Source organism: Mustela nivalis (assembly GCF_964662115.1).
Source record: "Mustela nivalis genome assembly, chromosome: 9".
NCBI lineage: Eukaryota > Metazoa > Chordata > Mammalia > Carnivora > Mustelidae > Mustela > Mustela nivalis.
The window spans coordinates 112,306,941-112,329,104 of NC_139028.1; the positions used below are offsets into that span (position 1 = coordinate 112,306,941).

Below are 22,164 nucleotides of genomic sequence, written 5' to 3' on the forward strand. Positions count from 1 at the left end.
CAGGAGCCGGCATTTCCAGACTCTACTTTATCCTGGACGTTGCGTTGTCTCCTTTCCAACTCCCAACAACCCCAGGAGCTGGGACTGACTGTGCTCTTCTTCCCACGATACAAACAAGAAAACTGAGGCTTGGAGGTCACATGGCAGGCCGAAGGTCCCAGAGCTTGCATGCCGTGGAGCCGAGACCCACACCCAGGCCGGCAAGTCCCCTGCAGGGCCCTGAGATGGCCACAAGAGCCGGGGGCGGGGGGGCGGTCTAAAAAGTGGGGCGCAAGGAGACTGGCTGAACTGTGGATTCTCTTTCAGGCCATGCTATGTCCTGAGACCACCTTCCCCATTCCAGCCCACCTGGGGCTGGGCCAGGCCTCAGCCAGGAGGCCCCAGGGTCAGGGCTGGGAATAGGTATGAGCCCCCCTGGGGGGTCTGGAGAGAACAGTTTCAACCCAGCACCCCTGCAAACAGCTCGGGCTGCAGAGCTGGGTGTGGAGAGGAAGGGAAGGGGCCCCGGTCCCTGGGGAGGGTCCGTGGCTTCCACGGGCTGCGTCCAGATCCCTTCACCTCAGGGACACAGGGGACCATCCGTCTAACGGGCAGGCAAGCCACAGCCTCCCTGAGAGGCCCGAAGCCGGCTGGGCAGCCTCTTGCCAAGGCGCTGGCGGAGCATTCTGGTAGAGCAAGCCAAGGGCTGCAGATCCAGCCCTTTTCATGCTTGGCCAATTTAATGGTCCCCATTAATTTCAAAACACACACATTCCCACAAGCTCCGGCCTCCTCAGCTCAGTGCTCAGGATCGCGAGCGCGCTGGGAACACAGGCAGGCACACAGGTGCGGGCGCTGGGGCCAGCCAGCCTCAAGGACAGGGAGGAGCCGCTCGGCAGAGGGTGGGTGGGCAATGGAGCCCTGACATGTGTCTCCTGACCTTGTGTCTGTTCTGACGGGGAGAAAAAAGACAGGGAGGAAGGGCCCAGCTCTGGGAGTCAGGGAGGGCTGCTTTGCCACTTTCCTGCTGTGTGACTCTGAGCAGGTCACTGTCCCCCTCTGGGCTTAAGATACGCTCCCATTTTCCTGTCCAAGCCTGCAAATGCCTTGAGGGCAGGCACCAGGTCCTACCGAGACTCACACAGAGCCGGGAACCTCACAAGCAGGCCGCACTGTGTACTCATATGCAAAATAGACCCCCCCTCCCTTCCAGCCCTGGCATCTGTGACCAGCCATAAGGGGCTGAGTGGTGTCCAGGCTGGGGCAGGAGGAGGAGGCCCGGGGAGGGGGGCGGTCCCTGGCACATCTAATTCCTCCCTCTGTCTGACCCATTCTCCAAGGCATTCAAATAGTCATTTATTCAACACACTTTCGTTGAAACTCAGGACAAAGGGTCAATGGGTCGAGGGTCCATGGCCTGCCTTCGTGCTCCCTGTGGAAGGACAGGAAAGACCTGGCTCATACACAGGAGACTTGGCAGAAGACCCTAGGGTGGAAGGAGCTTTCCAGGGTCCTCGAATCCTGCCCACTGGCCAAGCTCAGCTCACTGGACCAGGCCCTGTGAGTCCTCAAGGGAATCTCAATAATTCAGGAGGGATCCATCATTTATGAATTTATGTAACCGCTTCTCGACCTTGCGGAGATAAGCCGCCCTCCTCCTCCAGTGGTGGAAATTAGGCCTTGGCACTGTCTCGCGTGTTCTGGGGAGGGGGCCAACTGGACCTCAGGCCTCCCTGCTGGCCTTCCGATCCGCTCTGCCCCTCACCCCAGACTAGAAGCAGAGGGAGCTTCTGAGAAAGAGGGAGCTTCTAAGCATCCCCTTGAAACCCCAAGTCTGAAAGGGGAGGGTTTGGTTCCTGGCTCGGTCTTTTACCAGCACTAGGGCCCCTTCGGAGCCTCAATTTCCTAGTCTGTAAAATGGGGCAAATACTAGTTCCTGCCTCAGAAATGAGGCGATGTGGGGGGCAGCCCCTGGCTCAGACACTGAATAACAAGTCGCCCCCAGCCTCGAAGCAGGGGCTCCAGGGGTGCCACCAAGCAGACCTCAGGAGCCCACAGCCCACAGGTGACAATGCACCTCTTTGACCTGAAGAGAAAAGGGAACAAAGATGAGGTATTTCCACACACCCTCAAAAATACAAGGATTTCCGGGGCACCTGGGTGGCTCAGTCAGTTAAGCCGCTGCCTTCAGCTCAGGTCATGATCTCAGGGTCCTGGGATCGAGCCCCGCATCGGGCTCCTGCTCGCAGGGAACCTGCTTCTCCCTTTCCTTCCTGCTCATGCTCCCCCCTCTCTCACAAAAATAGATAAAATCTTAAAAAAAAAAAATGCGGATTACCTGGAAGCTCTAGGGTCTGGCAAATCCCCTTGCAGCACCACTACTGGTTAGCTGTGTGGCATTAAGCAAGCTACTTCACATCTCTGAGCCTCAGTTTCCCCCACTGGCACTGTGGGCTAATATAATAATACCAGGAGGCCAGGAGAAGTGGCACAGGAGTGCGTACAGCCTGGCCCTGGAAGGAGACCCTCACCCAGGACTGGCCAAGGCCTGTTCCAAATCCCTCGGAGCTTCCCCAAGTGCCTCCCACAGGCCCTGCCGCATCCCTCCCTGCAAGGGCTTCCCCCGCTCTGCCCCTGGAATGCCTTCTTCCAACTTCTGACTCAACGTCCCCCGTCTTTTGTTGTTGTTGTTTTGAAGATTAATTTACTTATTTGAGAGAGAAAGAGAAAAAGAGAGAGTGTATGTGTGCACATGAACAGGGGGAGGGGCAGAGGGAGAGAAAGAGAATCTCAAGCTGACCCCCATGAGTGCAGAGACCGGTGCAGGGCCCCCGAGATCTTGGCCTGAGCTGAAACTAAGAGTTGGCCACCCAACTGACTGAACCACCCAAGTGCCCCCACCCCGCCTTTTTTTTTTTTTTTTTTTAAAGATTTATTCATTTATTGTAGAGGGAGAGAGAGAGAGTGGGCGCTCCCTTCTCAGCACAAGCACCGCCTCCATTTTGCCTCCTCCAGGCAGCCTTCCTGTCTCCCCCACTCTGCAGGCAGGACTCCCAGCCCTCATGTACTTTGCTGTTCTTCTCCATTCACGGGTCTCACCTCACAGTTGGCATTCCAGAGTGTGTCTTTTGTAGCCCAGGGCCTACCCTGATGCCTGGCGCAAAACAGGCCCGCCACACGGGTTCGCCGAATGAAGGAGAGGCCGCACACCGGTTCAAATCCCGACGCAGTCACCTGCCCTGGTCTGATCACTGAGAACCTACCTGCTTCAAGGATGCTCGAGGTCAGCGTCACAGGGTGGGCGCTGAGGGAGGGGTGGGTTCTCACCGCTGAGGGAGGGGTGGGTTCTCACCGTGTGCCCCCAGGGGCCTCAGGCCCAGCAAGAGCCCAGCTGCCCACAGGCAGCCCATACCCGGGCCCCCCCCCAACTACAGAGAGGCTGCTGCCCTCGGAGGCAGCCGGCAAGCCTCAGCAAACACATTTAAATCCGAAGTGACAGATAAAGCGATTTACGGCGACAGTTTAGCGTCAGCTCACTTCCCACAAGGCAGCCAGCGTCCCTCAGCCCCTCCTGCTCGCTAGTCCATCAAGGCGGTCTCTAAATCATGGACTCCCAGTGGTGGCCCAGGGACGGCTGGGGCTGGGCTCCTGGGGGGGGGGCGGGCAGGCAGCAGAGGAAGGAGGAGGCGAGCACCGGGCTGGCTCCCGAGGAGGAGGGGGCGAGGAGCGAGGAGCGGCTGGCAGATTTTCACAAATCAAAGACCAAGACTTAGGGAAACAGAGTGCCACTTCACGCCTTATTTTAAATAAGTAAGTGGCTTCAAAACTCCCAGCGAGGCCAGCTTGTCGCGGTGAAACATGGCTCCCCACCCGTTCTGCACGTCCTGGCGTGCCCGCCTAGGCCCCTCAAAGGCCTCGCTGACCTGCCTTGCCTCGCGCCACCTCCTGGCAGAATTAATTGGTCCCTGCGGCGTCGCATGCCACTTTGTTCAGACCTCGCTCCCAGGGCTTTGTCACATTATATTCTACTTAGCTGCTCTCGCACTTGACTTCCTGATAACAATTTACTAGGGGCTCGCTGTGTGCCAGGCCCAGGGCCCAGCACGGGATGGGCCTGAATTCCTGGCGTCCTCACGCCCACCCTGGCTAGGGCCGAGGATGCTCCCTTTTTCAGATGAGGAAACAGGCTTGGAGCGGCTTGGCTGGAGGCCACCAGGCCACCATCCGGAATGCTGGGATTCCAATCGGCCCCTGGTCTCTGTGCCATAGCCCTGACTCGCCGGCCAGAGATGGCTTCGAAGGAAAAGATTCCTTCTGTCCTGATCACAAAGTCTCACATCCATCCCTGCTCTGTCCCGTTATGCCCTGAAGGCCAGTCAGCAGCGGGACCCTGGGGCTGGCCAAGAATGGAGGTCTTTCTTTGTGTTGAGACATTTCCTGCCCGGGGCTCAGCAGTCTGCCAAAAACTAGGGACCCACAGGCACAGGCCTGGTGAGCTGGGAACCTCAAGGGCAAGGAAGTGGCCCAGTCAAGGTCATCCCCACCCACCCACCCTGCCCATGGCAATGAGAAGATCCAAGCATTCCACAAGCTGAGGCACCCCCCTCCCCAGGTAGAGACCCAGAGATCCCAGACCTGAGCTGTCTCTGGAGGAGGTGCCAGGCACGGCTGGCCCCAGACACTGCCTGAGGGGAGGTGTCATAGGCCAACCTGCAGGGACAGCCCTTGAGAATCTTCTGCTCCAGAACCGGGGGCTGCAGGGGGCTCCCCGGTTTATCTTGCCAGCATGGCAGCCCAATTTAATTAAGATGGATGCAGCGTGCCCCCATGGGTAGGAGCCATGGCTGGCTACCAGATGGCGGGAGCCTGACACTCTCTGGGTACTGCCCGAGCAAGCAGCCTGGGCAGCAGCCCGTGAAAACACAGCCAAGGTGGGCCTGAGGCTGCCTGTGCCATACCCGGAGGCTTGGGGGGGGGGGGGGTTTGATCCTACCCATGTGACCTCCAGCCCTGCCACCCACCTGCCCGGCATCCCTCCACAGCACTCTCTGCCCCAGCGCCCCTCCACATACTACACAACATACTTCTCATCACAACACACACACCCACCATCACAGACACCACCCACAGTACACACGCTCCAATCGCTTCTCAAATACCAACAGAGTGGGGTAAAAAGCAGGCCTGGACTTCAAAAGCCAGAGGACTGGCTGGTAAACAGCCTGGTCGCCCCAAGTCCTGACAGGGGCCAGGGGCAGAGTGGCTCGGTGGGCAGGGAAGGAAGTAAGCAGGCCCCTGCCAACCCCAATGGGTGGGAAGGAAGCCTGCAGAGAGGCGGGAGACACCCCAAGCCCACAGCTCTGCAGGATGGTGGGAGTTCTGGGGATCCCAACCACCGCCCTCCCGCCCCGTTACCTCGCAGGTCCCTCCCTGCTCCACTGTTGCAGTCCCTGCAGCTGGAGGGAGGCCCAGCCAGCGATAGCACCTTCCTGCCCTGCCCAGCCCCCGCCCCCAACCAGCGAACAGCGACAAAAAGAGACACCCTCCCCACTACCGCCCCCACGCAAAATCCAGAAAGTCCAAAGCTGACCTCAAGTCCCCAGCTCAGTCCTACCCACACCGCTCCCCACGGGACCAACACTGGCCTTAGCTTCAAAAATAAAAATGTAAAAACTCCCACCCCGCTATAATTGCTCGCTCCTTTTCCCCATTGTGGTGGCTCCGCGGTCGGCGCTGAGAAGCAATTATTCATGGCTAATGATTATAATCAAGTCAAATAGAATTTAATGGACACGTATTCTCTTCCTGCTTGAAACTTTACATATGAATTAAGCACATATGGGTTTCACGAGGCACAGACCAGATTTATGCAGCCCCGAAAAGCCCCACGTTGCCGCGACTTTTATTCTGCTAATAAACAGGCTGATTTACGGGCGCCGCCGGGTGCGGAAACCGCGATCTCTGCCGCCCCCTGGTGGGCGGCAGGCCCGGGCTGAGCCAAGGCCGTGGCGGGGGGGGGGGGGGGGGAGGGGCCGGGAAGGAAACCAGAGGACTCTGTGTTGGGGGGAGGGGCTCCAGGCCAAGACCACCAAGGACCCCTGGGGTCTGAGTAGCGGCAAGGCCCCGGGGAACACCGGTGCCGGGAAAAGATCTTCGGGAGGACCCAGAGGGGAGGCTGGCTGTGTGCAGGAGCCCCCCATGCGGAGCCTGCCTCAGACATTCCCTGGGGTTCCACACCGGTTCTGGGTACCCCCTGCCATGAGACTCTAGAAAAAAGGGAGACCCCAGGAAAACATTCCAAGAAGTGCTGAATAAACTGAGACAAGCAGGGAGAGATGAAAGCTGCTTCTCGGCAGGAGGCACCCAGGCTCCCTTGGCACTCCTGGGACAGGGTTGATACCCAGGATGATGACTGGGGCATGGATTCTCGAAGCAATGAATGACAGAGGCAGGGGAAGAGGCCTCGGTTCATGCCAGGGGGGTGTGGGGAGGGGTGCACGAGCATCACAATTTACGCACTGGCTCTGAGGTCCCTAATGCCCCTGGCAACCCAGCGAGGGGGCTGTCCACCATCCGCATCCTGCAGAAGGAGAGACGGGAGCCCAGGCACGTACACAGATGGGTCCCCAGAGAGATGCTGCGACCGCTCCAACCCCCAGCCCAGTGCCGCCGAATGCAGCCAGGACCAAAGTGCTATTTGGAGAGCGAGAGGGGCTGACAGCCACGGCACTCAGGAGCCTGGCCAGGCGCAAGGACACTTCAGAAGAGCCATGAATCACACCCACAGCTCCACAGGCAGCCTTTGGAGCCCCCGCCCTGCTCCTACTGCATCCCACCGACACACGACCTTGGTCTCCATCCCTCCCTCCGGCCTGTCAACTACCCGCCCGGCTGGGAAGGGGCTGATAAGATGCCCCACGTTTCCCTGCAGCCACTTTGCCGCTCATCAAGTAAACTATAGGCAGGGGATCCTCTCCTACCCTCGCCCCTGACCCTCAAAGCCACGGGCATGCAGCAAAGCAAATCCACAGGCCTGCAGGATGGAATCCTCAGCCACTGCTCCAAGGCTTGGTCCTCACACCCCAGACCAGCCCTCCTGGGGCCAGACAGCAAGAGGGCCCTTCTCCTCCGGGCCACTAATCCATCTGCCAACCCAAAGTGGCTTGTCTCAACCTCACATCTCCCCAGATGGAAGCACAGGCCTGCTAACAGCCCTCTTCCCTCCCACCCCCATCCTAGTGGCCCCAAGAGAAACACAGCAGGAGCACGAGCAGAAACCCAAAGAGGATCGAGCTCCCTCTACCCTAAGTCGGGACTCCTGCCTTTGTGTCACTGGTCACCTGTGCGCTGAGACAGGCAATGTGGGGGGAAGGGGACACCTGTGTGACCGCACAAACAGGCAGAGACATGCAGAGCAAATGCCACAGCCAGAAACACAACCCGGATCACGACAAGCAGGACTGGGGCAGGCCGAGCGGCTCTGTCTCCCCAAGTCCCACAAACCCAGCCCCTTACCAGGAGGAACATCAGCTCCGCCAGGTCCCAGGGGCACTCGACAACAACAGGACAGGTCTTCCCCTAGCCAGCACTGCGGTCAGACACAATGGTCACCAGGACAAGGACAAGGAGGAGGAGATCTGAGATGCTCCTGGGGGAGAGGGGGCAGGTGCTGAGACTGCACAGGTGGGGAGGTGGCAGCAAAACGAGGTTTCCCAGAATAAGAGGCTCTGCCCACGTCTCCAGACGTTTCTCCACGGAAGCTCCTCTCCGTGAAGCTTGGTAAGCAGGCGAGCAAGGGCTGGGGTTCAGCCTCCACGGGCCCTTGTCCCACGAACCTCCTGTGTACCGGGTGGACTTGACTGTCCCTTGACACCCACTCTTGACCTTGGCCAGACAACCACAGTCTGGGAAGAGAGCACCCATCTTCCTTCTGCTCCCAGGAGGGGAGAGAAGAGGTTTGTCCACTCATCACAGTAAACTGCCAAGCCAGCGGAGCCCCGACAGGAAGCTGAGCCTTGGGCACCAGGGCCTCTGCCCCCACCTTTCCCTTGACAAACCCCCTGGTCTGTGCCAGGTCTGCAGGGGGGCATGGCAGGCAGGAGGCAGAGGAGGGGGAGTGGTGGGGGGGCGTCTGCAGCCCCTGAGGTCAAACCACCCTGTTCTGGCCTCCGCCTTCCTGGCAGGGCAGCCCGGCGCACTTCCAGCCACGCTCTCTTCCTTCCTGGCCGCTAATGGGTCTCCGAGCAGCAAGGCAGCTCGGCCAAGGCGCCCCCGACATAGCAGGTCAGAGTTTCAAGGGAAAGGAGTCTGTGCAGCCAACACGCTGGGCTCCTGTGGCGCCAGCACGCCCTCCGCCTCCAGCTGCCCGAGCCTCGCTGGAGCCAGGTGGCGTCCCCCCATGCCTGGCTCAGCAGACTGGAGCAAAGGTGACAAGGCGGCCACCCAGGTCCCTGGCTCAGGCCGGCCAGACGCCCCCACTCACCGGCGTTGACGATGGCGTCCACCTCCAGCTTGGTGATGTCACCTCGGAACAGGGAAATCTTCTCGTTGAGCTGCTTGTCCTTCTTGTACTTGGGCTCCTCCACCTTCGCGGTCACCCCTGGACCAGCAGAGGCCGAGGGACGGGGGTCAGAGAGAGGCCCTCACTGCACAGTGACCTCCATCCACCCCCCTCCACCTCCAGAGGCAGGGGACTGGTGACACGGGCACTGGCCATCCGCAATGATCACGCACCTCTTGCTCGAGGCACACGCGTGGTCCCCTTGAACCTTCCCGAGGAGGGATTAATGTCACCCATCCCCATTCTACAGACGTGGAAACTGAGGCCTAGGCAGATGAAGTAACTCGCTCTGGGTGATGGGCTGTCAGGCCTACAGTGTGCAGGACTTCCCACAACTGTGAGGAAGCCCCTCACAGTTGTAACTGTGAGGTCGTGGCTCCCAGACTCAGTTTACCCAACAGTACAATGGGGATAAAAACCGAACCCTCCTCAGACCCGGTTCGTAACTGAAGTGCCCCCCACACAGCAAGTGCCCCGTGCGTGCTGCTGCCATTCTTCTTGGCGTGGTTGGTATGAGGCACCCACCACATGGGGCTGATGAGGCCACCCACCAAATGGCCACCTGCCCCTCCCTGGCGCAGGGCCTACCTTTCGCCGTCTCTTTCCAGGTCGGGATCTTCTTCAGCCTGATGAAGTCCCTGCAGAAGTAATGTTCCTCCCGCTGTTTGTCACTCAGGCCCTTCAGAAACGCTGCAGGGGTAGGATGGGGCAGGCAGGAAGGAGCGTCAAGGCGGGCAGGGAGAAGGGCTGTCCAGGGGGCTTCTCTCCTGCCCCCGTGTCCCTCCCCTCCTCACCCGGACTCTCTCCTCATCCGAGGATGTGAGCCGGCCGTCCACGTCCACCCTTCCCGCAGGCACATTATGGGGTGGGGGAGGTTGGAGCTAGGAGGCCCCTAGACCATCCGGCCCGGCCCTCTTTGTCCAGGAGAGAAACTGAGGCCCAGGGAGACAGAGGGCCTCTCTCGGGTACCACAGACTTGAGTTCAGAATGCAACTCTGCCCCTTCCCGGATGTGTCCGCACCTCTGGGTCCCTGATTCCTTCGTTTACAGGCTGGGGATTAAGAGGCCCCTTACGGAGTAACTTCGCGCTGACTCAGTGCACATAAGGAAAACAGGCTGGTGGCACTGGACGAATTATATTCCCAGTTACATCCTCAATGGGTGACGTCATCACCATGGTTATTTGTAGGCAGCAGGACACGTGGGACAGGACAAACATCCTCAAAGAGCCAAAGAACCAAGCATATCTGGTGCCTGTTCACAGCCTCCCCCCCTGCCCCTCAGCACTGGCAGAGAGGTCCCCACAGATGCCCGGCTGGCTTCTCCCAGTGTGCGCCAAGGGAGCAGCGAGAATTGTCTCCATCTTACAGATGAGGAAGCGGTCACACAGCTGGTGAGTGGGGAGCCAGCCCCCCACCATCTGCTCACAGACTCTGGGTCCACCAGACCTGGTGTCCTTGCTCTAGCCCTGCTCCCTGGGCCTGGTCTTCCTTTTGGGTGGCCCAGGGACCCCTTCCAAGGTTTCCCAGGTGCACAGAGGTCCAGGCTTCTGACTCGCGGGCTCCCTCTGCCGGCCTGACGTCACCAGGCACCCGGGCTCTCAGCCTGGCCTTGGACTACCCTAGACCACACGCCCCCCAGATAGAGCGGCCCTCACTGACCCCTTCTTGGGGGGCGGGTGACAAACAGCAAAGGCCACACTCAAGGAACTCAGAAAGCATCAGAAAATGTGCAGAGGTGGGGGGAGCAATTAAGGGGCTCAGTGGAAGAGGAAGGGTTTGCCTCCCGGAGCCTTCTGCGGAAAAGACCTCACAGGGCAGAGGTTCGAGACCGGTGGGTCCTCCACACATGCCCTCCAGCTCGCAGAAGCCAGTCCATCCAAAGCCTCTGTCCCTCCAGGGTGCACGAGGAGCAGGGAAAGGCTCCGGCTCACAGTCCAGCTCAGATTTATGGTTGGCATGATTCTAAAAAGCTCGCAGCATCCCAAATCTGCTTCAGCTGGGGCTCAGGCCAGAATTCCGCGTTCTGGCAGCCGCTTCCGACCCTCTTCCACAAACGCCTACGACGCGCGAGTCCTGCATACGGTACAAGGACATAACACTCACTGAGGCAGACGTGGTCCTGGCCCCTGGGAACCCACCATCCAGCAGAGGACACGGAGGCTGAGCAGGCCAGCGGCCAAGCTCTGGGGACACGCAGGGGGCGGGACAGGAGGCAGCAGCAACGGCCGGCCTGGGGCTTCTTCAGTGAGACTCCGAAGAGAAATGGGAGGTAGCGGGGGCAGGGAAAGGTGCTTGACCACCTGAACAGTATGTTCAAGGTCGTGGGTGAGTGAAACTCAGGGCGTGGGGCAGAGGGCGGGCACTGGGGGCTGTGACGCTGTGAGGGGGTGGGGCCCACTGCGCAGTCGCCAAGGCTGTTGAGGCCTGACTTCATCCCAGGGGCACCTGAATCAGATCAAAGATGCTTTCACAGGGGCGCCTGGGCGGCTCAGCTAAGCGTCTGCCTTCGGCTCAGGTCATGATCCTGGGACCCTGGGGTTGAGCCCCACATTGGGCTCCCTGCTCAGCAGGGAGCCTGCTTCCCCCTCTCCCTCTACTGCTCTGCCTGCTTGTACTCTCTTGCTCTCTCTGTCAAATAAATAAATAAAAATCTTTAAGATTAAAATCTCTCCCCACCCATGGGGAGCCTGGGTGGCTCAGTGGGTTAAGCCACTGCCTTTGGCTCAGGTCATGATCTCAGGGTCCTGGGATAGAGTACCGTATCAGGCTCCCTGCTAAGCAGAGAGCCTGCTTCTCTCTCTCTCTCTGCCTGCCTCTCTGTCTACTTGTGATCTCTCTCGGTCAAATAAATAAATCTTAAAAAAAAAAAAAAAAAACAACTCTCCCCACCCCAAGCAGCACCACTTTCATTCTAAGAGGCCAAGGTACCCAGTGTGGATGGTCCCCTCTGTCACTAGTGTGTCCTGAGGCTCACAGCCCATCTCCCTGCTCCCCTTTCTCAAGAGGCTACCTTCCCCACTGGACACATGACCCCACGTACACTCTGAGTAACAGGCCAAAGGCTCTTCTCTTTGTGTGCTAGGGGAGGGTGCTGGTACCTGTTAAGCGCTCAAGTACTCCAAGCCTTGACTACCTGCTTCTGTAAAGTGGGAGTAAAGGGAGCTCCCCCTGGCTCTAAAGGAGAAACAGAACAGGCTTCCCTGGGTACCTAGCGAAGCTGGCGGGCGAAGAACAGACTCGGGAGGGGAGGCCGGGCTCCCTGCAGCCCCTGCCTGGCCAGGGCCTGGCCAAGCAGGGGGGTGGTGGGAAGGCTTGCTGGAGGCGGTACCTCTAGCTTCTCTGCCCTCCCCCAGAGGCTGCACGCCGCTGGAGAAGAGCCTCATCACCAAACAGCAGGCTCCCTCTGAATTCCCCATCCCTCCCCTGGCCGCCCCCTCTGCCAGGCAGCTCCTGACCCTGCTTGGGAAGTTCTTCCCCTCGACCTTCTCCCCTTTCCCAAGCCTCCCCAACTGTCTTCCAGATGCGACCTCCTCCTGCCAACTGGGAATCCAAGCCTGGCTCGCCCTCCCTCAGCCCAGGCGGCTGCTCCCTTCCAGGGGACTCACTCCTCCGTGTCTGCCCTCAAACACCCTCTCATGCCCCCTCTGTGTCTCAAGGTCATAAAGCCTCCCTCAACCCTGGATTCCGCACCCCGCAGCTGTGGCCTCCTCTCTCCCTCCCCCACTGCCCCCACTTCCTCCCTCCTTCCCATGCTCCCCCAAGCCCTCACCAGCCTGGCCCCAGCTCTCCACCAAGGCCAAGGTCAGAGACACCACACGGGCCCCGTGGCCCTCTGTAGTGTCCCTTCTGTCCTCCCTTGTGCACTCAGGAACCCACCCCCCATCTTCCCCCTCAAGACCTTACCCCTCCTGGATCCCCCCTCTTCACTGGCCCTCCTGTCTCCTTGCTGCCTCCCTTTCCTTAGTCTGTACCCTCCCCCTCATCCTGACATCAACCCCAAGCATTCTAAACCCTCTTTCAGCTAATGGTCCAGGGCGCCACAGCACCAGCCCCTCAGCTCTCAGCCAGGCATCACGCATGGGCTCCTCAAGGCCCACTGCCTGCTCTCAACCTCAGACTTCCTCGTGTGCAAAACTGAACTTCCAACTCCTTTCCCCATAATGTGTTTTTTTTCTCTCCTTCGTTCTTCCGCTTCTCAATGAACAGCCCCAGATTCTGCTAGAACCCCAAAATGAGGGGAGTCCTTTCTCTTAGTCTCCTGGTTCCATCCATCTGTAGGCTGTTGGATTTATCCCCACGATACCCCCAAAACCAAGCCTTCTGCTCTTCCCGGATAGGGGCCAAGCCATGATGACTCCCTAGCACCACCCAGAAGGCTTCTACACGCCGTGGACTCCCCATGTCCACCCAATAGTCTGTTCCTCACTCAGCAGCCCAGGAATCTTTGGGGCAGAATTCTATTTAAAGCTGTTGAAAGCTCAGTTCAAAGTCCAAGCCCTTAGAGAGGCCCACGTGGATCCCTGCCGCTCCGCCTCCTCTCCTCTGTTTGCCTCCCCACAAACTAGCTCTCCCTCCTACACCTCTGCAGCCCTGGCACATCACTCACCTTTCAGATCGTCCCCACAGCCAGGCCATTCCCTGCCTCAGGGCCTTTGTACCTGCCACTGCTCTGGCCTGACCTTCCTTTACAGGCCTTCCCCACTCTCAGAGTAGTCCCTCCCCTACCAGCTATACTTTATTCCTCACTTGACCTTGGCCTCTTGGGGATCAGGGTGTTTACGTTGGATGCCCACCATCTGGCACAGCGCATGGCATGTGTGGGCCTCCATGGGTGTCTGCAGGATCAATCAATGAATGTCTGAGCTGAGACCCAAGCGTTGGGGGCATGTCTGCCAAGAGAACAGAGTCGTCCAGGGGGAGGAGACAACATATGCAGAAGCCCTGAGGTAGGAGAGAGCATGTGAGTGGGGAAATGGAGAGGAATCAAGAACGGCCAGACCAGAGAGCAAAAGCAGGCTGTGGCAGCCACCTCGACTTGTGGCCTGTCTGAGGAACGGAGCCTGGGGAAGGAACGTCCTGCTGTGGTTTCAATCCCTCTTGCTCCTTGGTCCCACCAGGGTTGGGCTCACCAGCTCCTGACATCACGTTCCTGGGCAGGTCACTTGCCCTCTCTGAGCCTCAGTTTCCACATCTCTAGAAGAGGGACCAGGCAGGCCTGCCCTGGATGAGAAGGGACTGCCAGGTTATCTCGCAGCTGCACGGAGCGGATACGCGGTCCTTCCTGTGAGCAAAGACTCGGAGGGCAAAGCGAAACAAGACCAAACTGGGGCAGAGGACTTGCCTTTTGCAACCTGGAGGCATAAGTAGGTAGAGGAGCTTTTTGAATTGTTTCGGTGCCCATATTTGTCATCTTGCACAGTTGAGACCAAAGATATGTGTCCGAACCCAGGGCCGGAAAGTGAACGTGCCTGCCATGACGCTGCAGGGGCTGGCCAGTCCGCACCCAGGCCAACCCCACAGGACTCCCGTGTGCAGAGTCCCTCCAGCTGAGTAAGCCCCAGGTACCCCATGGGACTAGTCCGGGGGTCCTGGAAATGGCTAGAGTCCCCTAGCAGATGCCATCTGGCAGAGGGCAGCACCCTGCCTTCCGGAAGAAACAGAGGTATGTCCCGGCCACAGGCAAGCCAAGAGGAGACCTGTCCTCCCTAAGATCCGAGGGCTGATCTGAGTGGCCCACAGCCCGCACAGCCCCCTCTCTCCAGCAAAGTCCAAAAGACAGCTCCACTTCCCCGAGCGGGAAGACAGCCAGAACTTCTGGCTCTGTTACCAGCCGACTGGCGCTGATCTTGGGGACATCTGTCAGCTTGTCCCTTCCAGTTCATGGTCCCCGGGCACACATCCCTTGAAGCCAGCATGTGGGGCACCATGACCTTATCTCCAGAGCAAGGTCGAGGCCCGACTGACCCCTGAGGAGCGACACACTGCACGGGTCTCTGAGTTACGGGGCGGGAGAAGCCAATTCTGATTCTCCCTGGCTCCAAGGAACCAAGGGCCACCCTCATCACCTCGGCTCCATCTGTCAGATAGGCCCCACGTGTTTACAACATTTTCTCCCTCCTTTTGCCAGAAGGACAGATGTAGAGTTAGAGCACAGGCGAGTTTTATTTTTCTTATAAAAGATGTAAAACATACGTTTTAATTTTCTTTCCTTTCTGGAAAGGCGAGAGTATTTCACAGCTCAGTGAGACAGGTGTTGTAAAAAGATGTTTGCAGTAAATTTTGATGGGGTGGCCTGACCCTGGACGAAGCTTCCAGCGGCTCCCGGGCACGAAAGCCGAGCTGGAGGAAGCAGGCTGCGCCAGAACCATAAAGCACACCGGGCGAACGGGAATTCAATGATGTGTTTTAAGAAGTGTCTTTATGGCACTTTGCTAGACGGTGTTCAGAAAGGTGAGAGCGGCCTGGCACGGAAGGAGCCCCCCCCCCCCCCGGAGACAGCTGGGTGGACTGGGCTGATAGCAGCGGGGCTCTGGGAACACAGCAGCAGGGGCATTAATTACCGGGGCTCATGGCACCCCCCGAGACCAGAGTCACATCCAAGTGCACGGCCCGAGCCACGGGGAGACAGAGCATGAAGCACCTCGAAGCTTTTCTCCTCTCCCTAGGTGCCCCTGCCTCCGCCCACACTGGGGCGCACCAAGGCTGCTTCCCCAGAATTCAGGTGGGAGAAGATCCCCCCCACCAGATCCCAGGTGAGCCTGCAAGTTTCCCCGGTTCAGTAATCAAATCAGAGAAATCATCCGCTCCCCATGAAACCCCACGGGGGCTGGAATGAGTCCTTATTACTGCCTGGTGCAAACGGAAGCTGGAATGCAGGAGACCTAGTCCGTAGCACTGGGGGGAGGAAACGTGGCTCAGGATATGCAGGTCATGGGCTCCGGCATCTGAGACCATGAGGGAGACAAGTTTATACAAGCCCCGTGTTGCTGTGCCCCAAAACAGGGCAGAGAGAGGACAGAGGTCCAAGGGGTGATAAGAAAGGGGGTCACTGGGAACCCTTGGTACACCATGGACCCTTTTATACACCACTGTATACATAATGGTTTCCAGTGTGATCCCAGCACAACCTGCAACTCAGGTGCCGGTCGTCCCATTTCACAGATGAGGAAACTGAGGCTCAGGGAGCAGGGAAGCAGCGGTGTGGGGCTGGCCCAAGGCTGATGGCACCAATGCCCGTGCTCTTCTTAGCAGCTCTGCCCCCACTGCAGGTCAGAAGGAGGGTCTATGGCTTCCTCTGCAGTGACACAGCCCCTACAGGCCCCCAGTGCCCAACCTTAAGTCCCCTCACATCGAACTGCCTTTAGAGTGTGACAGTTTCCACAGCCTTGTGACAAAAAGGCACCACCTGCGGGGATAGGGAGGCTCCCCATCACTGAGACAACTGGAGATAGAATTCTCTGACCAGTAAAATCAGATACTACAGAGATCTCCCCAAAGGACTGACGGGCTCTTACCCAGGAAGATCCAGCCTGGTGGTATTTACTTATCCAGAGGGAGAATGGGTCTATGGGTGTGGCCAGTCTGCTTAAGAGGGAGAAAGGGAATGCCTTTCCCTTGGCAGAACTGGGCCATGTGTCCAGAGGACTCACTGGGCTGGGAGCGGAGGCACTCTGCACCCAGAACCCAGCGCAGGCGCTCAACAGCATAGAGACTGAACTACTGAGCAAACACCCAAGGAAGGGGATCCTTCCCTGTCCTGCAGGGAAGCTTGCCCAGCCTGCCCAGGGTAGTGGAAACCGCTTCCAAAATCATTTCCAACTGAAAACACATGCTGCCCAGTGAACTTGGGACTATAATCTGGCTTCCACGAGAGGGGGCCCTGCCCACGCACACTTTCCATACCCACCACCATATTTCCCACCACAGCTGCCCATCAACCTTCCCACCTACATCAGGCTCTTGTGAGATTGGTGACTGTGTGCCAGTCTTTGAGACACGATGATCCCAGGCACAGACAGGCATTTGGAGGCCTGGGTAGATCCCCAAGAGAAAGGCGAGCACATGTCCATCAAAGACATGGAGAGGAATAATCCCAGTAGCTTTATTCCCAACAACCTCAAACTGGAATGCAAAATGCCCATCAACAGGAGAACGGGTACACAAAACGTGGTGTATCCGTACCATGGAATATCAGACGTAAGATGGCAAACTGTCAGTACACCGCCCAACCATGAGCAGAAGGTGTACCGGGACACACTGTATGCCTCTGTTCGTATGAAGGTCGAGAAATAGTAAGAGGTACTGATTGCAAAGGGGCTAAAGGAACCTTCTAAGGTGTTGGCAACCTACTGACCACAACTGGGTATTTAGGTAAAAATACACTGACCATATGTTCACCTGAGGTCTGTCCACTTAGACCGGAAGCTCTTCCACTTAGACCGGAAGCTCAAAGTTTAAACCGAACAGAAGGAAGAAAACTATGCGGGGTCTTCAAGGACCAAAGCGTAGAGCCCAGTCAGAAACAGGGTCCAGCTGACGCAGCTCCCCAGCATGGCAGTTTTAAAAACATGCCCCCAGGGGTGCCTGGGTGGCTCAGAGGCTTAAAACCTCTGCCTTCAGCTCAGGTCATGATCCCACAGTCCTGGGATCTAGGCCCTTCTGTCAAGTAAATAAATAAAATATTTTTTAAAAATGCCCCCAATTCCTTGATCTTTTTCCCTTCCAAAGGTGGAGACTCATTTCCCTCCCCTTGAATGTGGGCCAGACTCCACGACGCCCTTCGAAGCCCCAGCATAAAGCAGAAGAGTCGGCGTGGGACTTGAAAGACTAGGTCACAAAAAGGCACTGTGGCTTCTGGGATGGTCTCTGGGGGAAACCGCCTGACATGTCGTAAGGACAGTCAAGCAGCCCAGTGGAGAGACCCCCAGGGTGGTGGGTCTGAGGCCTTTCCCCACAGCCACTCCACGGGAGGGCGCCCCCCAGCCATCACCGACAGAGACACCCACCCCCCCAAGCTACTCGTAGGTTCCTGACCCTCAGAGACTAGGAGGTAAGAAACGTTTGCTGTCCCAAGCCTTTGAATTTGGGGGTAATCTGTTACTCAGTAATAGATCACTGAAACACACAGAGCACGATGACAAGCCTGCTGGGGTCTTCACACCCAAGGTCACCGCTCCTCACACCGTCCCTGACTGGATCCTGGAGCTTAGGTAGCCCCATCTGCCACGGTTTCTTCACAGCTTTGGCCTTCGCCTGGCACCGGCCCACTGGCTTGACCACATTTTCAACTGTTTCCTACCCCTAGCCAAGAAGCCCCTTGAGGGCAGGGACCCTGCCGGTCACTCACAGCACCAGAACGGTGCTGGCCACACTGAAGGTGCTCGGTAGATGAACGAGGGGCGCCCGGCTGGCTTGATCTCAGGGTCATGAGTTTGAGCCCCCTGTACGGATTACTTCAAAATAAATAGACTTAAAGAAACGGATGAGTGGATGGAAATCCCAGCTCCAAGGAGAGGCACCCCAGCAGCCTGGGAATCCCTGGCCTGTCAGCTTCACAAGGTTTGGAAGTTTTCAGGGCCATCAAGGAACGGGAGAGGGTGGGAAGCTGATCCTAGAAACGTGACTGATCCAGGAGCCAGGGGCTGGGCCCCCTGCCTCCCTAGCTCTCTTTCCCACCAAGCTGGCTTGCTGCCCCTGAGAGAGAAGGGGAGGCAGGTTCCCTGCGGGGACAGTCCCCCTGCCAGGAATCTCAGCCAGCCCCCTCACTCCCTGCCCTAACCAGGGTTCTAGGGCCAGGGCTGAGGCCATGACAGACACTCTGTGTGGGCGCTGAGCCAAGCCAAGGGCTTTCTGCCTGCACTTGAAGATCCCGGTGGAAGAACACAATTCAGGACAGAAGGAAAGTCATCTTGAACTCCACCTCTAGTTCAGAGGAGGCCTTCCCTTTAGCCCCACCCTCCCCCGCAGCCCCAGACCTACCTTCCCTGCTCCATTGGCTGTACCCACTCGGCCACAAAGGCCCAGCCAATGAGCCTTCTCCCCTGTGCTTTTGAAAGGGGATCCAGCCAGCAATGGTTACAAGAGCTCTGGGAGTAGGCTCTGAAGGGCAAGGGCAGCTGGCTGAGCGTCGGGCCAGACTACTTGGGGCGCTGCAGCAGGCTGGATTCCCTGTTCTGTGTGAGGGCCCAGGGTCCGGCCCTGGGACTCATGCGGGACCAGGACTCATGACCAGTCCCAGAGTGGGAGGAAATGGCTTGATTCCTGGGGGCGCAGGGTGTCATCGTTCTCACAGACAGAATGCCCCGTCTCTGCCCTGTCCCCCAGCCCTGTGTCCACCAGGAATGGGGCAGAAACTCTTCACAAGTGGCCAGAGGCCAGGGATGAGGGCAAAAGGGCGTTGGATGACCGGCTCAGAGAGTCAGGCCTTCAGGGTAAGGGTAGGTGGAGGTGGGAGCAGCCTGCCGAGAGAGGCCGCTCTGTGGGGCTGTCTGATCCTACCAGGTGGAGACACCAGACCCAGAACTGTCCCCTCAGTCCATTTCCCGCCACTCTGCCTAAAATGCCACCACTTGAGAAACCACAGTGCACAAAGCATGGGGAATTCGGGAGTTTAACGTCAGCTTTGCCAAAACTCTCAGTGACCTTGGCTTCTCAGCTCAGTTTCCCTCCCGTGCAAGGGAGTAAAGTGGCAGATCCTGGATGACCCCTGGGGGTGCCCTGGGACCCCTGCGGGCGGGGTAAGGTCGTCCCCCCCACACTGCCCCGTAGGGGACCTGCCCTCGGTCCCCTCGGACGGAGTGAAGTGGTTTGCGGGGCTGGGTACACGGGGGGCGTGGCTGCCACTGGAGGGGTCCATCCCAGGGCGCCTCTCGGGTGGAAGGCGGTGCTGGTGGTGGTACTGTCCAGCCGGGCAAGGCCCACGTGGGGCCGCCCTCGCCCCCTCGCGCCCCCCTCCTGCTTACACTTACATTTTGCCTCCTTCCAGTCGGTGGAGGTGCTCAGGTCCACCTTCGCCGCCATGGCCAGGGGGGCCCAGGTGCGCACCCCGGCGCTCCTCTCCGCCCCACTGCCGCCGCCCCCCAAGCCCCAACTCCCGCTGGGGTCCGCGCGCCGGGGCTGTCCGCGCCCAGGGACGCCGGGGGGACCGCACGCGGTGCTGCGGGTCCGCGTGGCCCCCGCGTAGGGGCCGGACCAGGGGCGCGGGACGCAGAGCAGCTGCCCCGCCGCGCGCAGCTGTGCCAGGCGGCCGGACACTTGGCTCCTCAGGGACATGAGCAGGCGGCGCGGGGCGGCTCCCCGCCCACTTGGACTCTATTTACGGGGCTGGGAGTCTCTCCCTGATCCGCTCGGGACCGAGCGGCGTGTGCTGGCGGCGACCGGCTCCGAGCCGGCGGGCCGCGCGGCCAGAAACCCCGAGCGCGCCGCTGGGCACCCTGGAACTTGTAGTCCCGGCCGCCGGATGGGCCCCCGCACTCCTATACACACGTGCGCGCCCCAGCCGGGCTCCGCCCGCTCCCCGGCGCCGGGATCGCTTCGGGCGAGAGGCTCCTGCTTCTCCGAGGGTCGCGCGGCCGCCACGCGCCGGCTCGGGGCTCGCCGCCAACTTCCGGGTGTGGAGAGCCGCCCTCCCCGCCGCGCGGCCCTGGCCCGCCTCTGCCCTCCGTCCCCGGCGCTCGGCGCTCGGTACCGAACTCGGACAGCCGGGCGCCGCGCACCACCCCGCAACCTGATCCCGCTTCCAGTCCTCACGAGCCGCGGTCCCTCCCGGCCGCCCGGCCGGCCCCCGGGAGGGGACAAGCCGCGCGAACGGGTACGTCCGGTTCGGCGACTTTCCCCAGGGAGCTGATTCCCGGGGGGTGGGCGTGGATGCGACTGGAAGCAAGGGTGCACACCGTGGAAGGCAGAAAATGTGCGTTCCCGGAGGCGTTCTTGGGTGGAACGACGGGCGTCATTTTTTTTTCTTTTTCTTTTTTTTTTTCTAATTTTTTATGGAGACTCTGTAGACTTTTAAGTATAAGTTTGCTTATGTGTTTCTACACTGTCGACATTATTTGAGAAATATAATAGTGGATATTTTTATAATCTGAGGAGGAGCCAGGGTCCCGGAGAAGATTCCAGTACCAGCTTGCCACCCTGGGGTACATAGGCCGCTTGAGGTGCACTTCTTGAGCTGTAAATTAAAAATAAGATGGGCGCGTCTGGGTGGCTCCGTGGGTTGAGCGTCTGTCCTTCTATCCAGTGGTGATCCAGGAGTCCTGGGATTGAGCTCCCCGCAAGCCCCCGTGCAGCCCCCTACTCAGGGAGCCTGCTTCTCCCTCTGCAGCTGCCCATAATGGTGCTCTCTCCCTCTCTCTCTCAAACAAGTTATAAATTAAGATCTTTAAAAATAAATAAATAAAAAGACAGGGTTGAGGTCAGGATGTGGTAGTCAGGCCCTCAGGATGAACGAACGTGTGGGTGCCCTCAGCACTTGCCACTTCTCCTGTACTCAGCCTTGCCAGCTACAGCCGGGACAGCAGCCGTGTGCAGGGCCCTGGGTACCAGCGGGCACTGAACTAAGCCCTCTGCTTGCATTTGCTGTACCTTGAGCTCGTGGTGTGCTCCCAACGGCCAGGTGAGGCTGCAGGAACCAGCCGGAGGTCAACAACAGCACCTATGAGGGTCAGAGCCCAGACTGAGGCCTGGTAGTTTGGTTCTTATCTGTGTTCTGGAAAGCACTGCGCCTGAAGCATGTAGGTGACCCGGTGTGTGTTCTCTTGTTGCTCTAACAAGTTACTGCAAATGTGGTGGCTTCCACTCCACAAATGCATTACCTTGATGTTCTGTAGGACAGATGTCTGACAGGGGTCTCTCAGGGCTAAAATCAAGGGGTCAACAAGGCTCCGTTCCCTTCTGGAGGTTCTTTCTGGCCTTTTCCAGCTTCCGGAGACACCCACGCTCCTTGGTTCATGGCACCCTTTTGCCATCTTCAAAACCAGCAATGTAGCATCTCCCCCAACAATTCTTCCATTAGTGGCCCCTTGCCTCTGACTCTCCTCCGCTTCTCTGACCATTTTCGAGGACCTGGTAATTATGCTGCCCCCGCCAGGATCATCCGTGACAGCCTCTCTGTTTAAAGTCTACTGATGAGTGGCATTAGCTCCATCTGGAACTTTGATTCCTCTTTGCTATGCAATGTAACATATGCGCAGGCTCCCAGGATGAAGATGCAAACACCTGTCGGGAGCGGTTATTCTGCCTACTGTACCCCTCCTTGCCAAGGTCTGGGGAGGAGGATGCAGGGAGAGACAGAGGGCCCCGCCATGGAAAGTCTTGGTGCCAATTAGGAGGCTGCCTTTCTGCACAGAGGCTGAAATCCACATCCCCCAGAGCCAGGCCTTTGAAACCCCTTTGCACACTCTGGACATCTGTACCAGTCCTTCTGATTCTTTTGCTGGGATTCAGCTCTGTTCTCACCTGGCAGCCAGAAGAAAGAAGGTTCCAGCTCACAGCCTTCCGCTATCTAGTCTAACAGAGGCCTGAGCCCCACACACAGTTGGATGTGGGCAGGGAGACACAGTTCTGACTGGGCAAGGCAAAACCTCCTCATAGAGTTTGAGCCAGATCTTTTGAAAAAGGTAAAAT

General features: G+C 58.6%; 1 protein-coding gene across 1 annotated transcript in view; it reads right to left on the bottom strand.

Annotated features, from left to right (window-relative positions):
• The window catches only part of MACROD1 (mono-ADP ribosylhydrolase 1), a 141,448-nt gene extending 121,465 nt beyond the window's left edge, over nt 1–19,983 (bottom strand). Inside the window, 5 exon segments of the mRNA XM_082748247.1 lie at nt 8,462–8,578; nt 9,128–9,229; nt 19,509–19,596; nt 19,599–19,682; nt 19,684–19,983. Of these exon segments, the coding sequence (XP_082604373.1) occupies nt 8,462–8,578; nt 9,128–9,229; nt 19,509–19,596; nt 19,599–19,682; nt 19,684–19,812 (520 nt within the window). The 5' untranslated portion in view covers nt 19,813–19,983.
• Between the last annotated feature and the right edge of the window lie 2,181 nt (nt 19,984–22,164).